Source organism: Ranitomeya imitator, chromosome 2 (genome assembly GCF_032444005.1).
Source record: "Ranitomeya imitator isolate aRanImi1 chromosome 2, aRanImi1.pri, whole genome shotgun sequence".
Taxonomy (NCBI): domain Eukaryota; kingdom Metazoa; phylum Chordata; class Amphibia; order Anura; family Dendrobatidae; genus Ranitomeya; species Ranitomeya imitator.
In genome coordinates this window covers 837,815,683-837,842,048 of record NC_091283.1, presented here as the reverse complement: position 1 = coordinate 837,842,048, position 26,366 = coordinate 837,815,683, and the positions used below count along the sequence as shown (strand labels likewise).

The window sequence follows — 26,366 nt, the reverse complement described above, 5'->3', positions numbered from 1 at the left end:
GTGTAAAGCATAGAGCCGCTGCTGCGACATGAGCATATGATGAAACAGGAGCTGATCAGACTCCAGTAGATCATTCATGTGCGCTTGGCGCATTCATCATAGCTGGCTGTTAATGGAGTCATTGTACTGAAGAACAGCTGCAGTATAAAGCATGGAGAGGAAAGAAGGAGGTGAGTGTCCGACTCTGAGACTGTGATCACTGTGATATCCAGACTCCAATACACGATCCTCCAAGCCGGAGCCACTGCACTAAGTGAACAGCGCTGCAGTGCAAAGTATGGGGAAGAGACAGAGCAACAGACTGAAATGTACTTTTCATCTTCTTAGAGGCTCCAGATAGAAAACAAGATGGAGTTTATGGTCCTAGTTCTACATTTTTGGAGAGAAGAGTTACAGTGCAAAGCATGGGGGAGAGAAAGCAGCAGTTTCACCCCATGAGGAGGCCAGGGGGGGGGGGGGAGTATTTCACACTTGTACTAAAATACATAATGCGACTAAGCTAAGCTCAGTGGTCAGAGCTGCGATCCATGGAGCAGAGCTACAGTGTAAAGCATGGGGGATAGAATACATTGAGAGGACACAATAATGCTACAGCAGACGATGCAGCTAACCTGGAGCTGTGACCTAGTGGAGAAGAGCTGCAGGTTAAATCATGGAGGGTATCGATGGAGCCGCTGCTGGAGCCCCCTCCTATCTGATCATGGAGGGTATCGATGGAGCCGCTGCTGGAGCCCCCTCCTATCAGATAATGGAGGGTATCGATGGAGCCGCTGCTTGAGCCCCCTCCTATCTGATCATGGAGGGTATCGATGGAGCCGCTGCTTGAGCCCCCTCCTATCAGATCATGGAGGGTATCGATGGAGAAGCTACTTGAGCCCCCTCCTATCTGATCATGGAGGGTATCGATGGAGCCACTGCTTGAGCCCCCTCCTATCTGATCATGGAGGGTATCGATGGAGCCGCTGCTGGAGCCCCCTCCTATCAGATAATGGAGGGTATCGATGGAGCCGCTGCTTGAGCCCCCTCCTATCTGATCATGGAGGGTATCGATGGAGCCGCTGCTTGAGCCCCCTCCTATCAGATCATGGAGGGTATCGATGGAGAAGCTACTTGAGCCCCCTCCTATCAGATCATGGAGGGTATCGATGGAGCCGCTGCTGGAGCCCCCTCCTATCTGATCATGGAGGGTAACGATGGAGCCGCTGCTTGAGCCCCCTCCTATCAGATAATGGAGGGTATCGATGGAGCCGCTGCTTGAGCCCCCTCCTATCTGATCATGAGGGTAACGATGGAGCCGCTGCTGGAGCCCCCTCCTATTAGATCATGGAGGGTATCGATGGAGCCGCTGCTTGAGCCCCCTGCTATCTGATCATGGAGGGTATCGATGGAGCCGATGCTTGAGCCCCCTCCTATCTGATCATGGAGGGTATCGATGGAGCCGATGCTTGAGCCCCCTCCTATCTGATCATGGAGGGTATCGATGGAGCCGCTGCTTGAGCCCCCTCCTATCAGATCATGAGGGTAACGATGGAGCCGCTACTTGAGCCCCCTCCTATCTGATCATGAGGGTAACGATGGAGCCGCTACTTGAGCCCCCTCCTATCTGATCATGGAGGGTATCGATGGAGTCGCTGCTGGAGCCCCCTCCTATCAGATCATGAGGGTAACGATGGAGCCGCTACTTGAGCCCCCTCCTATCTGATCATGAGGGTAACGATGGAGCCGCTACTTGAGCCCCCTCCTATCTGATCATGGAGGGTATCGATGGAGCCGCTACTTGAGCCCCCTCCTATCTGATCATGAGGGTAACGATGGAGCCGCTACTTGAGCCCCCTCCTATCTGATCATGGAGGGTATCGATGGAGCCGAAACTTGAGCCTCCTCCTATCTGATCATGGAGGGTATCGATGGAGCCGCTGCTTGAGCCCCCTCCTATCAGGTCATGGAGGGTATCGATGGAGCCGCTGCTTGAGCCCCCTCCTATCAGATCATGGAGGGTATCGATGGAGCCGCTGCTTGAGCCCCCTCCTATCAGATCATGGAGGGTATCGATGGAGCCGCTGCTTGAGCTCCCTCCTATCAGATCATGGAGGGTATCGATGGAGCCGCTGCTTGAGCCCCCTCCTATCTGATCATGGAGGGTAATGATGGAGCCACTGCTTGAGCCCCCTCCTATCAGATCATGGAGGGTATCGATGGAGCCGCTGCTGGAGCCCCCTCCTATCACATCATGGAGGGTATCGATGGAGCCGCTGCTTGAGCCCCCTCCTATCAGATCATGGAGGGTATCGATGGAGCCGCTGCTTGAGCCCCCTCCTATCTGATCATGGAGGGTAATGATGGAGCCGCTGCTGGAGCCCCCTCCTATCAGATCATGGAGGGTATCGATGGAGCCGCTGCTTGAGCCCCCTCCTATCAGATCAAGGAGGGTATCGATGGAGCCGCTGCTTGAGCCCCCTCCTATCAGATCATGGAGGGTAATGATGGAGCCACTGCTTGAGCCCCCTCCTATCAGATCATGGAGGGTATCGATGGAGCCGCTGCTGGAGCCCCCTCCTATCAGATCATGAGGGTAACGATGGAGCCGCTACTTGAGCCCCCTCCTATCAGATCATGAGGGTAACGATGGAGCCACTGCTTGAGCCCCCTCCTATCAGATAATGGAGGGTATCGATGGAGCCGCTGCTGGAGCCCCCTCCTATCAGATCATGAGGGTAACGATGGAGCCGCTGCTTGAGCCCCCTCCTATCTGATCATGGAGGGTATCGATGGAGCCGCTGCTTGAGCCCCCTCCTATCAGATAATGGAGGTATCGATGGAGCCGCTACTTGAGCCCCCTCCTATCAGATCATGAGGGTAACGATGGAGCCGCTGCTTGAGCCTCCTATCAGATCATGAGGGTAACGATGGAGCCGATGCTTGAGCCCCCTCCTATCTGATCATGGAGGGTATCGATGGAGCCGCTGCTTGAGCCCCCTCCTATCAGATAATGGAGGGTAACGATGGAGCCGCTACTTGAGCCCCCTCCTATCAGATAATGGAGGGTATCGATGGAGCCGCTGCTTGAGCTCCCTCCTATCAGATAATGGAGGGTATCGATGGAGCCGCTGCTTGAGCTCCCTCCTATCAGATCATGGAGGGTATCGATGGAGCCGCTGCTTGAGCCCCCTCCTATCAGATAATGGAGGGTATCGATGGAGCCGCTGCTTGAGCTCCCTCCTATCAGATCATGGAGGGTATCGATGGAGCCGCTGCTTGAGCTCCCTCCTATCAGATCATGGAGGGTATCGATGGAGCCGCTGCTTGAGCCGCCTCCTATCAGATCATGGAGGGTATCGATGGAGCCGCTGCTTGAGCCCCCTCCTATCTGATCATGGAGGGGATCGATGGAGCCGCTGCTTGAGCCGCCTCCTATCAGATCATGGAGGGTATCGATGGAGCCGCTGCTTGAGCCCCCTCCTATCTGATCATGGAGGGTATCGATGGAGCCGCTACTTGAGCCCCCTCCTATCAGATCATGGAGGGTATCGATGGAGCCGCTGCTGGAGCCCCCTCCTATCAGATCATGGAGGGTATCGATGGAGCCGCTGCTGGAGCCCCCTCCTATCAGATCATGGAGGGTATCGATGGAGCAGCTGCTGGAGCCCCCTCCTATCAGATCATGGAGGGTATCGATGGAGCCGCTGCTGGAGCCCCCTCCCATCTGATCATGGAGGGTATCGATGTAGCCGCTGCTGGAGCCCCCTCCTATCAGATCATGGAGGGTATCGATGGAGCCGCTGCTTGAGCCCCCTCCTATCAGATCATGGAGGGTATCGATGGAGCCGCTGCTGGAGCCGCCTCCTATCAGATCATGGAGGGTATCGATGGAGCCGCTGCTGGAGCCCCCTCCTATCTGATCATGGAGGGTATCGATGGAGCCGCTGCTTGAGCCCCCTCCTATCAGATCATGGAGGGTATCGATGGAGCCGCTGCTTGAGCTCCCTCCTATCAGATCATGGAGGGTATCGATGGAGCCGCTGCTTGAGCTCCCTCCTATCAGATCATGGAGGGTATCGATGGAGCCGCTGCTTGAGCCGCCTCCTATCAGATCATGGAGGGTATCGATGGAGCCGCTGCTTGAGCCCCCTCCTATCTGATCATGGAGGGTATCGATGGAGCCGCTGCTTGAGCCGCCTCCTATCAGATCATGGAGGGTATCGATGGAGCCGCTGCTTGAGCCCCCTCCTATCTGATCATGGAGGGTATCGATGGAGCCGCTGCTTGAGCCCCCTCCTATCAGATCATGGAGGGTATCGATGGAGCCGCTGCTGGAGCCCCCTCCTATCAGATCATGGAGGGTATCGATGGAGCCGCTGCTGGAGCCCCCTCCTATCAGATCATGGAGGGTATCGATGGAGCAGCTGCTGGAGCCCCCTCCTATCAGATCATGGAGGGTATCGATGGAGCCGCTGCTGGAGCCCCCTCCCATCTGATCATGGAGGGTATCGATGTAGCCGCTGCTGGAGCCCCCTCCTATCAGATCATGGAGGGTATCGATGGAGCCGCTGCTGGAGCCCCCTCCTATCACATCATGGAGGGTATCGATGGAGCCGCTGCTTGAGCCCCCTCCTATCAGATCATGGAGGGTATCGATGGAGCCGCTGCTTGAGCCCCCTCCTATCTGATCATGGAGGGTAATGATGGAGCCGCTGCTGGAGCCCCCTCCTATCAGATCATGGAGGGTATCGATGGAGCCGCTGCTTGAGCCCCCTCCTATCAGATCAAGGAGGGTATCGATGGAGCCGCTGCTTGAGCCCCCTCCTATCAGATCATGGAGGGTAATGATGGAGCCACTGCTTGAGCCCCCTCCTATCAGATCATGGAGGGTATCGATGGAGCCGCTGCTGGAGCCCCCTCCTATCAGATCATGAGGGTAACGATGGAGCCGCTACTTGAGCCCCCTCCTATCAGATCATGAGGGTAACGATGGAGCCACTGCTTGAGCCCCCTCCTATCAGATAATGGAGGGTATCGATGGAGCCGCTGCTTGAGCCCCCTCCTATCTGATCATGGAGGGTATCGATGGAGCCGCTGCTTGAGCCCCCTCCTATCTGATAATGGAGGTATCGATGGAGCCGCTACTTGAGCCCCCTCCTATCAGATCATGAGGGTAACGATGGAGCCGCTGCTTGAGCCTCCTATCAGATCATGAGGGTAACGATGGAGCCGATGCTTGAGCCCCCTCCTATCTGATCATGGAGGGTATCGATGGAGCCGCTGCTTGAGCCCCCTCCTATCAGATAATGGAGGGTAACGATGGAGCCGCTACTTGAGCCCCCTCCTATCAGATAATGGAGGGTATCGATGGAGCCGCTGCTTGAGCTCCCTCCTATCAGATAATGGAGGGTATCGATGGAGCCGCTGCTTGAGCTCCCTCCTATCAGATCATGGAGGGTATCGATGGAGCCGCTGCTTGAGCCCCCTCCTATCAGATAATGGAGGGTATCGATGGAGCCGCTGCTTGAGCTCCCTCCTATCAGATCATGGAGGGTATCGATGGAGCCGCTGCTTGAGCTCCCTCCTATCAGATCATGGAGGGTATCGATGGAGCCGCTGCTTGAGCCGCCTCCTATCAGATCATGGAGGGTATCGATGGAGCCGCTGCTTGAGCCCCCTCCTATCTGATCATGGAGGGTATCGATGGAGCCGCTGCTTGAGCCGCCTCCTATCAGATCATGGAGGGTATCGATGGAGCCGCTGCTTGAGCCCCCTCCTATCTGATCATGGAGGGTATCGATGGAGCCGCTACTTGAGCCCCCTCCTATCAGATCATGGAGGGTATCGATGGAGCCGCTGCTGGAGCCCCCTCCTATCAGATCATGGAGGGTATCGATGGAGCCGCTGCTGGAGCCCCCTCCTATCAGATCATGGAGGGTATCGATGGAGCAGCTGCTGGAGCCCCCTCCTATCAGATCATGGAGGGTATCGATGGAGCCGCTGCTGGAGCCCCCTCCCATCTGATCATGGAGGGTATCGATGTAGCCGCTGCTGGAGCCCCCTCCTATCAGATCATGGAGGGTATCGATGGAGCCGCTGCTTGAGCCCCCTCCTATCAGATCATGGAGGGTATCGATGGAGCCGCTGCTGGAGCCGCCTCCTATCAGATCATGGAGGGTATCGATGGAGCCGCTGCTGGAGCCCCCTCCTATCTGATCATGGAGGGTATCGATGGAGCCGCTGCTTGAGCCCCCTCCTATCAGATCATGGAGGGTATCGATGGAGCCGCTGCTTGAGCCTCCTATCAGATCATGAGGGTATCGATGGAGCCGCTGCTTGAGCCCCCACCTATCTGATCATGGAGGGTATCGATAGAGGTGATGCTGGAGCCCCCTCCTATCTGATCATGGAGGGTATCGATGGAGCCGCTGCTGGAGCCCCCTCCTATCTGATCATGGAGGGTATCGATGGAGCTGCTGCTGGAGCCCCCTCCTATCTGATCATGGAGGGTATCGATGGAGCCGCTGCTTGAGCCCCCTCCTATCAGATCATGGAGGGTATCGATGGAGCCGCTGCTTGAGCCCCCTCCTATCAGATCATGGAGGGTATCGATGGAGCCGCTGCTGGAGCCCCCTCCTATCAGATCATGGAGGGTATCGATGGAGCCGCTGCTTGAGCCCCCTCCTATCAGATCATGGAGGGTATCGATGGAGCCGAAGCTTGAGCCCCCTCCTATCAGATCATGGAGGGTATCGATGGAGCCGATGCTTGAGCCCCCTCCTATCAGATCATGGAGGGTATCGATGGAGCCGATGCTGGAGCCCCCTCCTATCAGATCATGGAGGGTATCGATGGAGCCGCTGCTTGAGCCCCCTCCTATTAGATCATGGAGGGTATCGATGGAGCCGCTGCTTGAGCCCCCTCCTATCAGATCATGGAGGGTATCGATGGAGCCGCTGCTTGAGCCCCCTCCTATCAGATCGTGATTTTAGGTGTCCTCTTACCAAAATTGATAAAGCAGCCAGGCTTCATTCACAGATCTGAGCAGCGTCCTAGTGGAGCAGAGCTGCAGTGAATAGTATGGGGTGGGGAGGGGGTGAGTGCTGCCTCCTGAGACACAGCATGGTCCTAGTGGAGCAGAGCTGCAGTGAAAAGTATGGGGTGGGGAGGGGGTGAGTGCTGCCTCCTGAGACACAGCATGGTCCTAGTGGAGCAGAGCTGCAGTGAATAGTATGGGGTGGGGAGGGGGTGAGTGCTGCCTCCTGAGACACAGCATGGTCCTAGTGGAGCAGAGCTGCAGTGAATAGTATGGGGTGGGGAGGGGGTGAGTGCTGCCTCCTGAGACACAGCATGGTCCTAGTGGAGCAGAGCTGCAGTGAAAAGTATGGGGTGGGGAGGGGGTGAGTGCTGCCTCCTGAGACACAGCATGGTCCTAGTGGAGCAGAGCTGCAGTGAATAGTATGGGGTGGGGAGGGGGTGAGTGCTGCCTCCTGAGACACAGCATGGTCCTAGTGGAGCAGAGCTGCAGTGAAAAGTATGGGGTGGGGAGGGGGTGAGTGCTGCCTCCTGAGACACAGCATGGTCCTAGTGGAGCAGAGCTGCAGTGAATAGTATGGGGTGGGGAGGGGGTGAGTGCTGCCTCCTGAGACACAGCATGGTCCTAGTGGAGCAGAGCTGCAGTGAATAGTATGGGGTGGGGAGGGGGTGAGTGCTGCCTCCTGAGACACAGCATGGTCCTAGTGGAGCAGAGCTGCAGTGAATAGTATGGGGTGGGGAGGGGGTGAGTGCTGCCTCCTGAGACACAGCATGGTCCTAGTGGAGCAGAGCTGCAGTGAATAGTATGGTGGAGAAGGAGGTCACAGGGCCACCAGAGGGAATACATGGAGTGATAAGGAAAGTAAAAGTGTCAGGTGAGAATGGGTTAATGTAGTTGTAAAGATGGCGGACCATTGTGCGTGTCTCTGGGTGGAGGTGACGGGGGCCGCACCCTAATAATTACACCGTGTGCCGAGACTCAGACCCGAATATTTAATGTGATATTCTGCGGAGAGGAAAGAGGAGCGGAGGCGAAATCAGACACCGCGACCATCAGGTAACGTCGGGTCTCGGGGTGCGGACCCCCACGCAGATCAGCCCGGCCCCTGTATGGCGTGTGATTGGCGGCAGATCTGGGACGTGCCCACGGTGTCCTTGTGTCATGTGACTCACGAGCCGGTGGGGCAACATTCATGCGGTTCATCCAGTGTGAATGACGTCCTGTAATCGACTTCAGCTCTCGTCTCCGGGATCTCTGCAGTGCTGGATCTGTGTGAGCCCGGACTCCTTCCACAGCTGCAGTGCTGGATCTGTGTGAGCCCGGAGTCCTTCCACAGCTGCAGTGCTGGATCTGTGTGAGCCCGGAGTCCTTCCACAGCTGCAGTGCTGGATCTGTGTGAGCCCGGAGTCCTTCCACAGCTGCAGTGCTGGATCTGTGTGAGCCCGGAGTCCTTCCACAGCTGCAGTGCTGGATCTGTGTGAGCCCGGAGTCCTTCCACAGCTGCAGTGCTGGATCTGTGTGAGCCCGGAGTCCTTCCACAGCTGCAGTGCTGGATCTGTGTGAGCCCGGAGTCCTTGCAGTGCTGGCTCTGTGTGAGCCCGGAGTCCTTCCACAGCTGCAGTGCTGGATCTGTGTGAGCCCGGAGTCCTTGCAGTGCTGGATCTGTGTGAGCCCCGAGTCCTTCCACAGCTGCAGTGCTGGATCTGTGTGAGCCCGGAGTCCTTCCACAGCTGCAGTGCTGGATCTGTGTGATCCCGGACTCCTTCCACAGCTGCAGTGCTGGATCTGTGTGAGCCCGGAGTCCTTCCACAGCTGCAGTGCTGGATCTGTGTGAGCCCGGAGTCCTTCCACAGCTGCAGTGCTGGATCTGTGTGAGCCCGGAGTCCTTCCACAGCTGCAGTGCTGGATCTGTGTGAGCCCGGAGTCCTTCCACAGCTGCAGTGCTGGATCTGTGTGAGCCCGGAGTCCTTCCACAGCTGCAGTGCTGGATCTGTGTGAGCCCGGAGTCCTTCCACAGCTGCAGTGCTGGATCTGTGTGAGCCCGGAGTCCTTCCACAGCTGCAGTGCTGGATCTGTGTGAGCCCAGAGTCCTTCCACAGCTGCAGTGCTGGATCTGTGTGAGCCCGGACTCCTTCCACAGCTGCAGTGCTGGATCTGTGTGAGCCCGGAGTCCTTCCACAGCTGCAGTGCTGGATCTGTGTGATCCCGGACTCCTTCCACAGCTGCAGTGCTGGATCTGTGTGAGCCCGGAGTCCTTCCACAGCTGCAGTGCTGGATCTGTGTGAGCCCGGAGTCCTTCCACAGCTGCAGTGCTGGATCTGTGTGAGCCCGGAGTCCTTCTACAGCTGCAGTGCTGGATCTGTGTGAGCCCGGAGTCCTTCCACAGCTGCAGTGCTGGATCTGTGTGATCCCGGAGTCCTTCCACAGCTGCAGTGCTGGATCTGTGTGAGCCCGGACTCCTTCCACAGCTGCAGTGCTGGATCTGTGTGAGCCCGGAGTCCTTCCACAGCTGCAGTGCTGGATCTGTGTGAGCCCGGAGTCCTTCTACAGCTGCAGTGCTGGATCTGTGTGAGCCCGGAGTCCTTCTACAGCTGCAGTGCTGGATCTGTGTGAGCCCGGAGTCCTTCTACAGCTGCAGTGCTGGATCTGTGTGAGCCCGGACTCCTTCCACAGCTGCAGTGCTGGATCTGTGTGAGCCCGGAGTCCTTCTACAGCTGCAGTGCTGGATCTGTGTGAGCCCGGAGTCCTTCCACAGCTGCAGTGCTGGATCTGTGTGAGCCCGGAGTCCTTCCACAGCTGCAGTGCTGGATCTGTGTGAGCCCCGAGTCCTTCCACAGCTGCAGTGCTGGATCTGTGTGAGCCCGGAGTCCTTCTACAGCTGCAGTGCTGGATCTGTGTGACCCCGGAGTCCTTCTACAGCTGCAGTGCTGGATCTGTGTGACCCCGGAGTCCTTCTACAGCTGCAGTGCTGGATCTGTGTGATCCCGGAGTCCTTCCACAGCTGCAGTGCTGGATCTCTGTGAGCCCCGAGTCCTTCTACAGCTGCAGTGCTGGATCTGTGTGACCCCGGAGTCCTTCCACAGCTGCAGTGCTGGATCTGTGTGAGCCCGGAGTCCTTCCACAGCTGCATTGCTGGATCTGTGTGAGCCCAGAGTCCTTCCACAGCTGCAGTGCTGGATCTGTGTGACCCCGGAGTCCTTCTACAGCTGCAGTGCTGGATCTGTGTGAGCCCGGAGTCCTTCCACAGCTGCATTGCTAGATCTGTGTGAGCCCCGAGTCCTTCTACAGCTGCAGTGCTGGATCTGTGTGAGCCTGGACTCCTTACACAGCTGCAGTGCTGGATCTGTGTGAGCCCGAGTCCTTCCACAGCTGCAGTGCTGGATCTGTGTGATCCCGAGTCCTTCCACAGCTGCAGTGCTGGATCTGTGTGAGCCCGGAGTCCTTCCACAGCTGCAGTGCTGGATCTGTGTGAGCCCCGAGTCCTTCCACAGCTGCAGTGCTGGATCTGTGTGAGCCCGGAGTCCTTCCACAGCTGCAGTGCTGGATCTGTGTGAGCCCGGAGTCCTTCCACAGCTGCAGTGCTGGATCTGTGTGAGCCCCGAGTCCTTCCACAGCTGCAGTGCTGGATCTGTGTGAGCCCGGAGTCCTTCCACAGCTGCAGTGCTGGATCTGTGTGAGCCCGGAGTCCTTCCACAGCTGCAGTGCTGGATCTGTGTGAACCCGGAGTCCTTCCACAGCTGCAGTGCTGGATCTGTGTGAGCCCGGAGTCCTTCCACAGCTGCAGTGCTGGATCTGTGTGAGCCCCGAGTCCTTCCACAGCTGCAGTGCTGGATCTGTGTGAGCCCCGAGTCCTTCCACAGCTGCAGTGCTGGATCTGTGTGAGCCCCGAGTCCTTCCACAGCTGCAGTGCTGGATCTGTGTGAGCCCCGAGTCCTTCTACAGCTGCAGTGCTGGATCTGTGTGAGCCCCGACTCCTTCTACAGCTGCAGTGCTGGATCTGTGTGAGCCCGGAGTCCTTCCACAGCTGCAGTGCTGGATCTGTGTGAGCCCCGAGTCCTTCCACAGCTGCAGTGCTGGATCTGTGTAAGCCCCGAGTCCTTCTACAGCTGCAGTGCTGGATCTGTGTGAGCCCGGAGTCCTTCTACAGCTGCAGTGCTGGATCTGTGTGAGCCCGGAGTCCTTCCACAGCTGCAGTGCTGGATCTGTGTGACCCCGGAGTCCTTCCACAGCTGCAGTGCTGGATCTGTGTGACCCCGGAGTCCTTCCACAGCTGCAGTGCTGGATCTGTGTGAGCCCGGAGTCCTTCCACAGCTGCAGTGCTGGATCTGTGTGAGCCCGGAGTCCTTCCACAGCTGCAGTGCTGGATCTGTGTGAGCCCCGAGTCCTTCCACAGCTGCAGTGCTGGATCTGTGTGAGCCCCGAGTCCTTCTACAGCTGCAGTGCTGGATCTGTGTGAGCCCCGAGTCCTTCCACAGCTGCAGTGCTGGATCTGTGTGAGCCCCGAGTCCTTCCACAGCTGCAGTGCTGGATCTGTGTGAGCCCCGAGTCCTTCCACAGCTGCAGTGCTGGATCTGTGTGAGCCCCGAGTCCTTCTACAGCTGCAGTGCTGGATCTGTGTGAGCCCGGAGTCCTTCCACAGCTGCAGTGCTGGATCTGTGTGAGCCCGGAGTCCTTCCACAGCTGCAGTGCTGGATCTGTGTGAGCCCGGAGTCCTTCCACAGCTGCAGTGCTGGATCTGTGTGAGCCCGGAGTCCTTCCACAGCTGCAGTGCTGGATCTGTGTGAGCCCCGAGTCCTTCTACAGCTGCAGTGCTGGATCTGTGTGATCCCGGAGTCCTTCCACAGCTGCAGTGCTGGATCTGTGTGAGCCCGGAGTCCTTCCACAGCTGCAGTGCTGGATCTGTGTGAGCCCGGAGTCCTTCCACAGCTGCAGTGCTGGATCTGTGTGAGCCCCGAGTCCTTCTACAGCTGCAGTGCTGGATCTGTGTGATCCCGGAGTCCTTCCACAGCTGCAGTGCTGGATCTGTGTGAGCCCGGAGTCCTTCCACAGCTGCAGTGCTGGATCTGTGTGACCCCGGAGTCCTTCCACAGCTGCAGTGCTGGATCTGTGTGAGCCCCGAGTCCTTCCACAGCTGCAATGCTGGATCTGTGTGAGCCCGGAGTCCTTGCAGTGCTGGCTCTGTGTGAGCCCGGAGTCCTTCCACAGCTGCAGTGCTGGATCTGTGTGAGCCCGGAGTCCTTCCACAGCTGCAGTGCTGGATCTGTGTGAGCCCAGAGTCCTTCCACAGCTGCAGTGCTGGATCTGTGTGAGCCCGGAGTCCTTCCACAGCTGCAGTGCTGGATCTGTGTGAGCCCGGACTCCTTCTACAGCTGCAGTGCTGGATCTGTGTGATCCCGGAGTCCTTCCACAGCTGCAGTGCTGGATCTGTGTGAGCCCGGACTCCTTCTACAGCTGCAGTGCTGGATCTGTGTGAGCCCGGAGTCCTTCCACAGCTGCAGTGCTGGATCTGTGTGAGCCCGGAGTCCTTCCACAGCTGCAGTGCTGGATCTGTGTGAGCCCGGAGTCCTTCCACAGCTGCAGTGCTGGATCTGTGTGAGCCCCGAGTCCTTCCACAGCTGCAGTGCTGGATCTGTGTGAGCCCGGAGTCCTTGCACAGCTGCAGTGCTGCATCTGTGTGAGCCCTGACTCCTTCCACAGCTGCAGTGCTGGATCTGTGTGAGCCCGGAGTCCTTCCACAGCTGCAGTGCTGGATCTGTGTGAGCCCGGAGTCCTTCCACAGCTGCAGTGCTGGATCTGTGTGAGCCCGGAGTCCTTCCACAGCTGCAGTGCTGGATCTGTGTGAGCCCCGAGTCCTTCCACAGCTGCAGTGCTGGATCTGTGTGAGCCCGGAGTCCTTCCACAGCTGCAGTGCTGGATCTGTGTGAGCCCGGAGTCCTTCTACAGCTGCAGTGCTGGATCTGTGTGAGCCCGGAGTCCTTCCACAGCTGCAGTGCTGGATCTGTGTGACCCCGGAGTCCTTCTACAGCTGCAGTGCTGGATCTGTGTGACCCCGGAGTCCTTCCACAGCTGCAGTGCTGGATCTGTGTGATCCCGGAGTCCTTCCACAGCTGCAGTGCTGGATCTGTGTGATCCCGGAGTCCTTCCACAGCTGCAGTGCTGGATCTGTGTGAGCCCGGAGTCCTTCTACAGCTGCAGTGCTGGATCTGTGTGAGCCCGGAGTCCTTCTACAGCTGCAGTGCTGGATCTGTGTGACCCCGGAGTCCTTCCACAGCTGCAGTGCTGGATCTGTGTGAGCCCCGAGTCCTTCCACAGCTGCAGTGCTGGATCTGTGTGAGCCCGGAGTCCTTGCAGTGCTGGCTCTGTGTGAGCCCGGAGTCCTTCCACAGCTGCAGTGCTGGATCTGTGTGAGCCCGGAGTCCTTCCACAGCTGCAGTGCTGGATCTGTGTGAGCCCGGAGTCCTTCCACAGCTGCAGTGCTGGATCTGTGTGAGCCCGGAGTCCTTCCACAGCTGCAGTGCTGGATCTGTGTGAGCCCGGAGTCCTTCCACAGCTGCAGTGCTGGATCTGTGTGAGCCCGGAGTCCTTCCACAGCTGCAGTGCTGGATCTGTGTGAGCCCGGAGTCCTTCCACAGCTGCAGTGCTGGATCTGTGTGAGCCCGGAGTCCTTCCACAGCTGCAGTGCTGGATCTGTGTGAGCCCCGAGTCCTTCCACAGCTGCAGTGCTGGATCTGTGTGACCCCGGAGTCCTTCTACAGCTGCAGTGCTGGATCTGTGTGACCCCGGAGTCCTTCCACAGCTGCAGTGCTGGATCTGTGTGATCCCGGAGTCCTTCCACAGCTGCAGTGCTGGATCTGTGTGATCCCGGAGTCCTTCCACAGCTGCAGTGCTGGATCTGTGTGAGCCCGGAGTCCTTCTACAGCTGCAGTGCTGGATCTGTGTGAGCCCGGAGTCCTTCTACAGCTGCAGTGCTGGATCTGTGTGACCCAGGAGTCCTTCCACAGCTGCAGTGCTGGATCTGTGTGAGCCCCGAGTCCTTCCACAGCTGCAGTGATGGATCTGTGTGAGCCCGGAGTCCTTGCAGTGCTGGCTCTGTGTGAGCCCCGAGTCCTTCCACAGCTGCAGTGCTGGATCTGTGTGATCCCGGAGTCCTTCCACAGCTGCAGTGCTGGATCTGTGTGACCCCGGACTCCTTCTACAGCTGCAGTGCTGGATCTGTGTGAGCCCGGACTCCTTCTACAGCTGCAGTGCTGGATCTGTGTGAGCCCGGAGTCCTTCCACAGCTGCAGTGCTGGATCTGTGTGAGCCCGGCGTCCTTCCACAGCTGCAGTGCTGGATCTGTGTGAGCCCGGACTCCTTCTACAGCTGCAGTGCTGGATCTGTGTGAGCCCGGAGTCCTTCCACAGCTGCAGTGCTGGATCTGTGTGAGCCCGGAGTCCTTGCACAGCTGCAGTGCTGGATCTGTGTGAGCCCTGACTCCTTCCACAGCTGCAGTGCTGGATCTGTGTGAGCCCGGAGTCCTTCCACAGCTGCAGTGCTGGATCTGTGTGAGCCCGGAGTCCTTCCACAGCTGCAGTGCTGGATCTGTGTGAGCCCGGAGACCTTCCACAGCTGCAGTGCTGGATCTGTGTGAGCCCCGAGTCCTTCCACAGCTGCAGTGCTGGATCTGTGTGAGCCCGGAATCCTTCCACAGCTGCAGTGCTGGATCTGTGTGAGCCCGGAGTCCTTCTACAGCTGCAGTGCTGGATCTGTGTGAGCCCGGAGTCCTTCCACAGCTGCAGTGCTGGATCTGTGTGACCCCGGAGTCCTTCTACAGCTGCAGTGCTGGATCTGTGTGACCCCGGAGTCCTTCCACAGCTGCAGTGCTGGATCTGTGTGATCCCGGAGTCCTTCCACAGCTGCAGTGCTGGATCTGTGTGAGCCCGGAGTCCTTCCACAGCTGCAGTGCTGGATCTGTGTGAGCCCGGAGTCCTTGCACAGCTGCAGTGCTGGATCTGTGTGAGCCCGGAGTCCTTGCACAGCTGCAGTGCTGGATTTGTGTGAGCCCGGAGTCCTTGCACAGCTGCAGTCCTGGATCTGTGTGAGCCCCGAGTCCTTCCACAGCTGCAGTGCTGGATCTGTGTGAGCCCGGGCTCCTTCCACAGCTGCAGTGCTGGATCTGTGTGATCCCGGACTCCTTCTACAGCTGCAGTGCTGGATCTGTGTGATCCCGGGCTCCTTCCACAGCTGCAGTGCTGGATCTGTGTGAGCCCCAACTCCTTCCACAGCTGCAGTGCTGGATCTGTGTGAGCCCGGAGTCCTTCTACAGCTGCAGTGCTGGATCTGTGTGATCCCGGAGTCCTTCCACAGCTGCAGTGCTGGATCTGTGTGAGCCCGGAGTCCTTCCACAGCTGCAGTGCTGGATCTGTGTGAGCCCGGAGTCCTTCCACAGCTGCAGTGCTGGATCTGTGTGAGCCCGGGCTCCTTCCACAGCTGCAGTGCTGGTTCTGTGTGATCCCGGGCTCCTTCCACAGCTGCATTGCTGGATCTGTGTGATCCAGGGCTCCTTCCACAGCTGCAGTGCTGGATCTGTGTGATCCCGGACTCCTTCTACAGCTGCAGTGCTGGATCTGTGTGATCCCGGGCTCCTTCCACAGCTGCAGTGCTGGATCTGTGTGAGCCCCGACTCCTTCCACAGCTGCAGTGCTGGATCTGTGTGATCCCGGGCTCCTTCCACAGCTGCAGTGCTGGATCTGTGTGAGCCCCAACTCCTTCCACAGCTGCAGTGCTGGATCTGTGTGAGCCCCGAGTCCTTCCACAGCTGCAGTGCTGGATCTGTGTGAGCCCCGAGTCCTTCTACAGCTGCAGTGCTGGATCTGTGTGAGCCCCGAGTCCTTCCACAGCTGCATTGCTGGATCTGTGTGAGCCCGGACTCCTTGTACATCTGCGTTGCTGGATCTGTGTGAGCCCCAACTCCTTCCACAGCTGCAGTGCTGGATCTGTGTGAGCCCGGAGTCCTTCCACAGCTGCAGTGCTGGATCTGTGTGAGCCCCAACTCCTTCCACAGCTGCAGTGCTGGATCTGTGTGAGCCCGGAGTCCTTCTACAGCTGCAGTGCTGGATCTGTGTGATCCCGGAGTCCTTCCACAGCTGCAGTGCTGGATCTGTGTGAGCCCGGAGTCCTTCCACAGCTGCAGTGCTGGATCTGTGTGAGCCCGGAGTCCTTCCACAGCTGCAGTGCTGGATCTGTGTGAGCCCGGGCTCCTTCCACAGCTGCAGTGCTGGATCTGTGTGATCCCGGGCTCCTTCCACAGCTGCATTGCTGGATCTGTGTGATCCAGGGCTCCTTCCACAGCTGCAGTGCTGGATCTGTGTGATCCCGGACTCCTTCTACAGCTGCAGTGCTGGATCTGTGTGATCCCGGGCTCCTTCCACAGCTGCAGTGCTGGATCTGTGTGAGCCCCGACTCCTTCCACAGCTGCAGTGCTGGATCTGTGTGATCCCGGGCTCCTTCCACAGCTGCAGTGCTGGATCTGTGTGATCCCGGGCTCCTTCCACAGCTGCATTGCTGGATCTGTGTGATCCCGGGCTCCTTCCACAGCTGCAGTGCTGGATCTGTGTGATCCCGGACTCCTTCTACAGCTGCAGTGCTGGATCTGTGTGATCCCGGGCTCCTTCCACAGCTGCAGTGCTGGATCTGTGTGAGCCCCGAGTCCTTCTACAGCTGCAGTGCTGGATCTGTGTGAGCCCCGAGTCCTTCCACAGCTGCAGTGCTGGATCTGTGTGATCCCGGACTCTTTCTACAGCTGCAGTGCTGGATCTGTGTGAGCCCCGAGTCCTTCCACAGCTGCAGTGCTGGATCTGTGTGATCCCGGGCTCCTTCCACAGCTGCAGTGCTGGATCTGTGTGATCCCGGGCTCCTTCCACAGCTGCATTGCTGGATCTGTGTGATCCCGGGCTCCTTCCACAGCTGCAGTGCTGGATCTGTTGATCCCGGACTCCTTCTACAGCTGCAGTGCTGGATCTGTGTGAGCCCGGAGTCCTTCCACAGCTGCAGTGCTGGATCTGTGTGAGCCCCGAGTCCTTCCACAGCTGCAGTGCTGGATCTGTGTGAGCCCCGAGTCCTTCCACAGCTGCAGTGCTGGATCTGTGTGAGCCCCGAGTCCTTCCACAGCTGCAGTGCTGGATCTGTGTGAGCCCCGAGTCCTTCCACAGCTGCATTACTGGATCTGTGTGAGCCCCGAGTCCTTCCACAGCTGCAGTGCTGGATCTGTGTGAGCCCCGAGTCCTTCCACAGCTGCAGTGCTGGATCTGTGTGAGCCCCGAGTCCTTCCACAGCTGCAGTGCTGGATCTGTGTGAGCCCCGAGTCCTTCCACAGCTGCAGTGCTGGATCTGTGTGAGCCCCGAGTCCTTCCACAGCTACAGTGCTGGATCTGTGTGAGCCCCGAGTCCTTCCACAGCTGCAGTGCTGGATCTGTGTGAGCCCCGAGTCCTTCTACAGCTGCAGTGCTGGATCTGTGTGAGCCCCGAGTCCTTCCACAGCTGCAGTGCTGGATCTGTGTGAGCCCCGAGTCCTTCCACAGCTGCAGTGCTGGATCTGTGTGAGCCCCGAGTCCTTCCACAGCTGCAGTGCTGGAACTGTGTGAGCCCCGAGTCCTTCCACAGCTGCAGTGCTGGATCTGTGTGAGCCCCGAGTCCTTCCACAGCTGCATTACTGGATCTGTGTGAGCCCCGAGTCCTTCCACAGCTGCAGTGCTGGATCTGTGTGAGCCCCGAGTCCTTCCACAGCTACATTGCTGGATCTGTGTGAGCCCCGAGTCCTTCCACAGCTGCAGTGCTGGATCTGTGTGAGCCCCGAGTCCTTCCACAGCTGCAGTGCTGGATCTGTGTGAGCCCCGAGTCCTTCCACAGCTGCAGTGCTGGATCTGTGTGAGCCCCGAGTCCTTCTACAGCTGCAGTGCTGGATCTGTGTGAGCCCCGAGTCCTTCCACAGCTGCATTGCTGGATCTGTGTGAGCCCGGACTCCTTGTACATCTGCGTTGCTGGATCTGTGTGAGCCCGGAGTCCTTCTACAGCTGCATTGCTGGATCTGTGTGAGCCCGGAGTCCTTGTACAGCTGCATTGCTGGATCTGTGTGAGCCCGGACTCCTTGTACAGCTGCAGTGCTGGATCTGTGTGAGCCCGGACTCCTTGTACAGCTGCAGTGCTGGATCTGTGTGAGCCCCGAGTCCTTCCACAGCTGCAGTGCTGGATCTGTGTGAGCCCCGAGTCCTTCCACAGCTGCAGTGCTGGATCTGTGTGAGCCCGGAGTCCTTCCACAGCTGCATTGCTGGATCTGTGTGAGCCCGGACTCCTTGTACAGCTGCATTGCTGGATCTGTGTGAGCCCCGAGTCCTTCCACAGCTGCATTGCTGGATCTGTGTGAGCCCGGACTCCTTGTACAGCTGCATTGCTGGATCTGTGTGAGCCCCGAGTCCTTCCACAGCTGCAGTGCTGGAACTGTGTGAGCCCGGACTCTTTGCACAGCTGCAGTTTGTTACAATGTTATCAGTCTCCCTAAACATGAGTGATACATGTTCTCCTTCCATGCTCTCACTCTTATCTGGCTGCTCTTAGGGTATGTGCACACATTAACAATTTCTGCATCCCTTGGTGAGAAAAACGCACGTTTTTTTAATGCGCTTTTTACTTAGTATGAGTCAAATCTGCAATAAAAGTTGAAAGAATTAACATGCTGCCGATTGCAATGTGTGCACACAGCCTTACTAGCACAGATACATTGTATCATTGCAGCAGCCACAAGAATGCTACATTCACTGATCGCAAGCGGAGCAACTACAGGTCCCATCAGTCCGCTATGGCTGCGTGCACAGTTTTTGCTACAGGCTTAGAGATGTCGCGTCAAATTGATCCAAGTTTGTAGAAAATCTGCAGTGTTAGGGTATGTGCACACGCTGCGGACTTTGCTGCGGATCCGCAGCGGTTTCCCATGAGTTTACAGTACCATGTTAACCTATGGGAAACGAAATCCGCAGTGCACATGCTGCGGAAAAAAACGCGCGGAAACGCAGCGGTTTATATTCCGCAGCACGTCAATTCTTTGTGTGGATTCCGCTGCGGTTTTACAACTGCTCCAATAGAAAACTGCAGGTGTAAAGCCGCAGCAGAATCCGCATTAGAAACCGCGATAAATCCGCAGGAAAAACCGCAGCGGTTTTCAACTGCGGTTTTTCCAAATCCGCTGCGGAAGAATCCGCAGTCCTCCAGAATACGTGTGCACATACCTTTAATTGACCGTTCCTAAGTGACACTATCCGTGGTCACCTGCCAATCTTCAAGATGTCACCCGTGCAGCACATCAGGTTTTTACCGCTGCAGATTCTGCGGCTCGGCCTCTGTTCTCACATTGCGCTTCGGGTGAGATTTTAATGTTGCAGATTTTCTTTACCCATTAAGTAAAATAGGTTACCGTACTTGGATTAAAATATATATATATATATATATATATATATATATATATATATATATATATATATATATATATATATATATACAGCTTAAAAAACTCTGCAAAACCTTATGGTGGGAACGTAAAAAACTGACCACCAAGCGATCGCCCCAGGGCTCTGCTGACTGTCTGCTCCTACCGATGCCATCACTACGGTATCTGTAGATCCTATAACGTCTGCATCCTAAGAATTTTTATTTAGGGCTCGTGTCATTGGATTTCTTGTACGATCCGAGGATCGGGGACTTTCACAGACTAAGGTTACGTGCACATGCGTTTTTTTTTTTTCAGATGGACACGTTCCAAAACCTGACGGAAAAAAAATGCTAAAAGAAATTGTCGTATGCACTGAATGTAAAAATCGCACTGCTGTGCCCGTTGCGGCTTTTGACTTTCTTTTAACCACCTCAGGCTTCGAAAGAAATGAAAGAAAGAAAATGAATGAAAATAAATGAGCTGTTCGTTCTTCTGGCCGATCACCATTTAATTAAAAAAAAATGTGGAAAAAAGTGGGTGACATAGGGGCTGCAAAGAAACTACATAAAATCTGCCAAAAAAAATACAGTTATCGTTTTCTGCTTGAAAAACTCTGCAGGTACAGCGGCATCATAAACACATCAATTGCACATATCCTTAAAGATCCCGACCCCTGGCTGTCTAAAATGCACAGTGCCTTAATAACTTGGCTGCTTGTGTATTGTAGAGATCCAGTGGGATCCTCTAATGATCAATTCTAATCTATGAAGAGATCCAGCAATAAGTGTTCAATGTCCTGCAGCGCCACCACTGGAGGAATGAAGTATTGCATTGTTTTCTTTGCATTCAGTGGGCTCCCTATGAAGTGCATGGACGTGCTCAGGAGTGAGAGGTGCTCCTTACAGCCCCACTGGGTAATGTAGGGCAGCGTCATATTAGGAAAGGACCTCAAAGACCATGTGCACCCTGATTTTTTAAATTTTTTTTAGCAGAAACTATCCAAATCCTCCTAAAAACTCAAAACTCAAAGGCTCGGAATCCCCCCCCCCACACACACACACACACACACCCCGCCCAAAAGAAAAATCAGCAAAACCCTGTGTTTTTCATAGCTCACGGGTATTACACCTGTGCGGAGGGAGGCAGTGCTCTCAGGTAGGTCACTGTCGGGGGCGCAGGTGACTAGTGAGAGGCCGCAGGGTCCTGCCTCCGTCTGCAGCCGCTCCCTTCCTGGAGCCGGACCAAGAAGCTGACATTTCTGTACAAGTGGCACTTAGGAAGCGCAGGGTGTAGTGCGGCTTCCTGCAGCTGTGCGGGCGGCACACAGGATTAATGCTCTAGTTCTGTACAAGCAGCTCCAAATAATGACTGTAGATAAGGCAGAGAGGGTGAACTGTGATATCCCCAGACATTGGGGAACAGAAATGATCACACTACATCTACCAGCAATACAGACCGAATAGGCCAGAACCCACCCGACCACAGCGGGCGTCACACCGTATCCTATACACCAAGTGCAGCCAGATAGCAAACATGGACGGCCAGACTAAAGCTTCATAATAATGACAGATGAAACGCCGACACCCAAGTCATGTACATGAACTGACACTCAGGGCAATGGTACCGACACTCAGGGTACAGGATAATGACGCTGACACTCAGGGGGTACAGGATAATGACGCTGACACTCGGGGTACAGGATAATGACGCTGACACTGGGGGTACAGGATAATGACACTGACACTGGGGGTACAGGATAATGACACTGACACTGGGGGTACAGGATAATGACACTGACACTCGGGGTACAGGATAATGACGCTGACACTCGGGGTACAGGATAATGACGCTGACACTGGGGGTACAGGATAATGACACTGACACTGGGGGTACAGGATAATGACACTGACACTCGGGGTACAGGATAATGACACTGACACTCGGGGTACAGGATAATGACGCTGACACTGGGGGTACAGGATAATGACGCTGACACTGGGGGTACAGGATAATGACGCTGACACTGGGGGTACAGGATAATGACACTGACACTCGGGGTACAGGATAATGACGCTGACACTCGGGGTACAGGATAATGACGCTGACACTGGGGGTACAGGATAATGACACTGACACTCGGGGTACAGGATAATGACACTGACACTGGGGGTACAGGATAATGACACTGACACTCGGGGTACAGGATAATGACACTGACACTGGGGGTACAGGATAATGACACTGACACTGGGGGTACAGGATAATGACACTGACACTGGGGGTACAGGATAATGACACTGACACTCGGGGTACAGGATAATGACACTGGGGGTACAGGATAATGACACTGACACTGGGGGTACAGGATAATGACACTGACACTCGGGGTACAGGATAATGACACTGACACTCGGGGTACAGGATAATGACACTGACACTCGGGGTACAGAATAATGACGCTGACACTCGGGGTACAGGATAATGACACTGACACTCGGGGTACAGGATAATGACACTCGGGGTACAGAATAATGACACTGACACTCGGGGTGCCGGATAATGACACTGACACTCGGGGTACAGGATAATGACACTGACACTCGGGGTACAGAATAATGACACTGACACTGGGGGTACAGGATAATGACACTGACTCTCGGGGTACAGAATAATGACACTGACACTGGGGGTACAGGATAATGACACTGACACTGGGGGTAACACTGGGGGTACATGATAATGACACTGACTCTCGGGGTACAGGATAATGACACTGGGGGTACAGGATAATGACACTGACACTGGGGGTACATGATAACGACACTGACTGTCGAGGTACAGGATAATGACACTGACACTCGGGGTACAGGATAATGACACTGACACTGGGGGTACATGATAATGACACTGACTCTCGGGGTACAGGATAATGACACTGACACTCGGGGTACAGAATAATGACACTGACACTGGGGGTACATGATAATGACACTGACTCTCGGGGTACAGGATAATGACACTGACACTGGGGGTACAGGATAATGACACTGACACTGGGGGTAACACTGGGGGTACATGATAATGACACTGACTCTCGGGGTACAGGATAATGACACTGACACTGGGGGTACATGATAACGACACTGACTGTCGGGGTACAGGATAATGACACTGACACTGGGGGTACAGGATAATGACACTGACACTCAGGGTACAGGATAATGACACTGACACTGGGGGTACAGGATAATGACACTGACTGTCGGGGTACAGGATAACGGCACTGACACTCGGGGTACAGGATAATGACACTGACACTCGGGGTACAGGATAATGACGCTGACACTCAGGGTACAGGATAATGACACTGACACTCGGGGTACAGGATAATGACACTGACACTTGGGGTACAGAATAATGACACTGACACTGGGGGTACAGGATAATGACGCTGACACTCGGGGTACATGATAATGACACTGACTCTCGGGGTACAGGATAATGACACTGACACTCGGGGTACAGAATAATGACACTGACACTGGGGGTACAGGATAATGACGCTGACACTCGGGGTACATGATAATGACACTGACTCTCGGGGTACAGGATAATGACACTGACACTGGGGGTACAGGATAATGACGCTGACACTCGGGGTACAGGATAATGACACTGACACTGGGGGTACAGGATAATGACACTGACACTGGGGGTACATGATAACGACACTGACTGTCGGGGTACAGGATAATGACACTGACACTCGGGGTACAGGATAATGACACTGACACTCAGGGTACAGGATAATGACACTGACACTCGGGGTACAGGATAATGACACTGACACTGGGGGTACAGGATAATGACACTGACACTGGGGGTACATGATAACGACACTGACTGTCGGGGTACAGGATAATGACACTGACACTCGGGGTACAGGATAATGACACTGACACTCAGGGTACAGGATAATGACACTGACACTGGGGGTACAGAATAATGACACTGACACTGGGGGTACATGATAATGACACTGACTCTCGGGGTACAGGATAATGACACTGACACTCGGGGTACAGGATAATGACACTGACACTGGGGGTACAGGATAATGACACTGACACTGGGGGTACATGATAATGACACTGACTCTCGGGGTACAGGATAATGACACTGATTTTCGGGGTACACCATGATGACTTGCTGACTTTGGGGTATAGAACAATCTATAATACCTTTCTCTTTCTCTTTAGGAGCACGATGCAGGCTGGGATATTTAAGGTGTGTCTGGTGGTGGTGACAGCAATCGTGAATCATCCGCTCCTCTTCCCAAATAACAACACCTTTCCTGCTAATGACGACCTAATGGTGGAAAAATTACGGGAAAGAGAAGAAAACTTAAAAAAAAAACAACTGGAACTTGAGCAACTTTTATCCCGTCCAGAGGAACCAGAGGAGGACAACACCACGAGAGAAAGCGAGACAGAAGGTGGATCCAGGTGGGACCTCTGGAGTACAGTGTCTATGGTTATATTTCTCCTCATTGAAGTGTGGCGGCAAGACTTTAAGGACAACAACTCCCAAGAGCAAAGCAAAGAGGAGGATGATCCAGTGTTCATAGGAAATAATTGCCATGGTGTGTCACTTCCCAACAAGCCGATGTTGACCATCTTTCATGACCAATACATCCGAGCCACCACCCACGATGCAGTGAGAAGCAGGGAGTTTGTGGAAGGTTTTGCAGATGACCTGCTAGAGGTGTTAAGAAGTTTGTGCAACCGAGATACTGATATGGAGGTCGAGGATAGCATCTGCATTGGTAGTATGTATGAAAACTGGAGGGTGAGCAAGCCACTGATGTGCGACCTACTTGTACCCTTTGCACCCCCAGAACCCTATCACTTTAGGTGCCAGCCATGGGTCTCTGACTCATCCATTGGTCCGGACAAACAAAACCACGGAACGATTCTTGTCTGTGGCCCTGATGATGAACCATCCGGCTGTGTATGTGACAAGAAAAGACTTGGAGAAGATATGTTATGTCTTCTTCACCATCCCACCAGCCATCAAAAAGTGAGCAAGGATATCAATTTGCTGTGCTCTAAAAACACCAACTACCTAGACATTGACCAGGTCATGAAATGGTTCCAGACATCCGTGACCAAAGCATGGAGCAAAATTTCCCACAAGTATGAGTTTGAGCTGACCTTCAGCCACTTGGACTCTCCTGGAGCTTTGAGAGTCAAATTCAAGTCTGGAAAAGTCATCAGCTTCAACATCACCCCAGTAGTCCAGTATGAGGACACAGACCTGTATTTTATTTCCCATTTTCCCAGCATGCCTCGTGAAGTCGCCTCTGGAATTTACTGGATGTTGTCCTTTGCGGTCTACGAGAGAAGGTTCCTCAAGGACTTTGCCAAAAAGCTTCCAGATAGTTCGTGCCACCTCAGCTGCCTACAAATAATGACTTTTCTCCATTCCAAGCAGTGTCACATAACTGGGCCAAGTGGCCTCACCACGTACCACCTAAAGACAGTCCTTATGCATCTTCTGCTTAGACGACCCTCTTCTGGTTGGGGAAGTATCTTCCTAGAGGACCGGTTACGAGATATGTTCAAGAGTTTGGAGAAAAGTCTCCTAGAGAAAAAGCTCTACCACTTCATGGTTGGAAATGTCAAGCTTCCGAACACCGTGAACCTCCCTGAACACTTTCGAGAAGCAGAACCTGTTAACCTTTTCCGTTCCTTTGTCCTCAACAGGGACCTTTATCAGAAAACTCTATCCATGTTCTATGAGATGTTGAAGAATGCAACCGTTGTCATTAATGAGTACAGCTTACACCTGCCCAATGGTACCACCAACAAACCTTCTCAATAACCACATTTTTAGCCTCAACCGTGATGGTGTTTTCTATTCCCTCCGAGGACGGATTAATGTCCACAATGACTATTTTATAGAAAGGGTTCCATTTTCTACAATCATCCCGTGTCTAATAGGATCGGCCATTGCTATCCATAGTGGTATTTTTTACATTTTTTCTTAATAAACGTTTGTCATTACGGAGACCTGAGACATTATATCTGTATTTCAGTCCTCCTGTAATATCCACATTTTAATGTATTCATGTGTCATTTACACCTGTATTATAAAAAAAAAAAAAAGTTGACAAAGGATCGGCTCTGTTGAATTGACATCTAGTTCTGCTTTGGTTTCTGGACGTCCATCCACCACGTTATTTATTGTCATTAGTTTCCATAAAAACGTAATGAGAAAACTTGTAAGGTGTTGGCTGTCATTATTCCAGTGCTTCTGTCCAACAAAAACCCAATCTGCAAGTGTCATCTTCTACAGATACGTAGACGATGTCACCCAGTAATGTCCGGCCAGTGGGTACAATGGCCCAAATCATAGCGAGTCTTCTCATCCAGCTGGAAGCCAGTTATGTAGTTGGTAGTAAATTGGTGAGTAGACACCATGATTTTTGCAACACCTATGAATACAAAAATTGCATTTACAAACTTTTTGGCTTCGTTCTTGAATATTCAACCTGGTTTATGGTAAAACATTCTTATCTCATCCAAGACAAATCTCAGGATGGAGCATCTTCTGGAAGTAGTCGACCCTACTGTCCATGTGCTGTATTTATGGCACTCCTGTGGATGGTTCCCGCGTAGGATCCTATCCCATGTAAATCTGGTAGAAAACTTGGCACTCCGGTAAATGTCATAAGCAGATGATTTTATTTTGTGCAGGCAATCCAAAATTAAAGAAACGTTTCGGTCCTACGATGACCTTCATGCTGCACGTGCTGCTGATCCCGAGCACTCGTTTCTTCCTATAACCTGCACACTGGAATCTGTCCGACTGATGAAGGTCATTGTAAGA

General features: G+C 54.7%; 1 protein-coding gene across 2 annotated transcripts in view; it reads left to right on the top strand.

Moving 5' to 3' along the window:
* ITPRIP (inositol 1,4,5-trisphosphate receptor interacting protein) overlaps positions 1-25,758 on the top strand; it is a 70,234-nt gene extending 44,476 nt beyond the window's left edge. Inside the window, exons 1-2 of one of the 2 annotated variants that reach the window (XM_069754243.1) lie at positions 7,943-8,071; positions 23,735-25,758. In XM_069754243.1, the coding sequence (XP_069610344.1) occupies positions 23,742-25,358 (1,617 nt within the window). In that variant the 5' untranslated portion in view covers positions 7,943-8,071; positions 23,735-23,741 and the 3' untranslated portion in view covers positions 25,359-25,758. Of the gene's footprint in view, positions 1-7,942; positions 8,072-23,734 lie in introns of those variants that run through there. The other variant, XM_069754242.1, reaches the window with a different exon arrangement.
* The last annotated feature ends 608 nt before the right edge of the window (positions 25,759-26,366 follow it).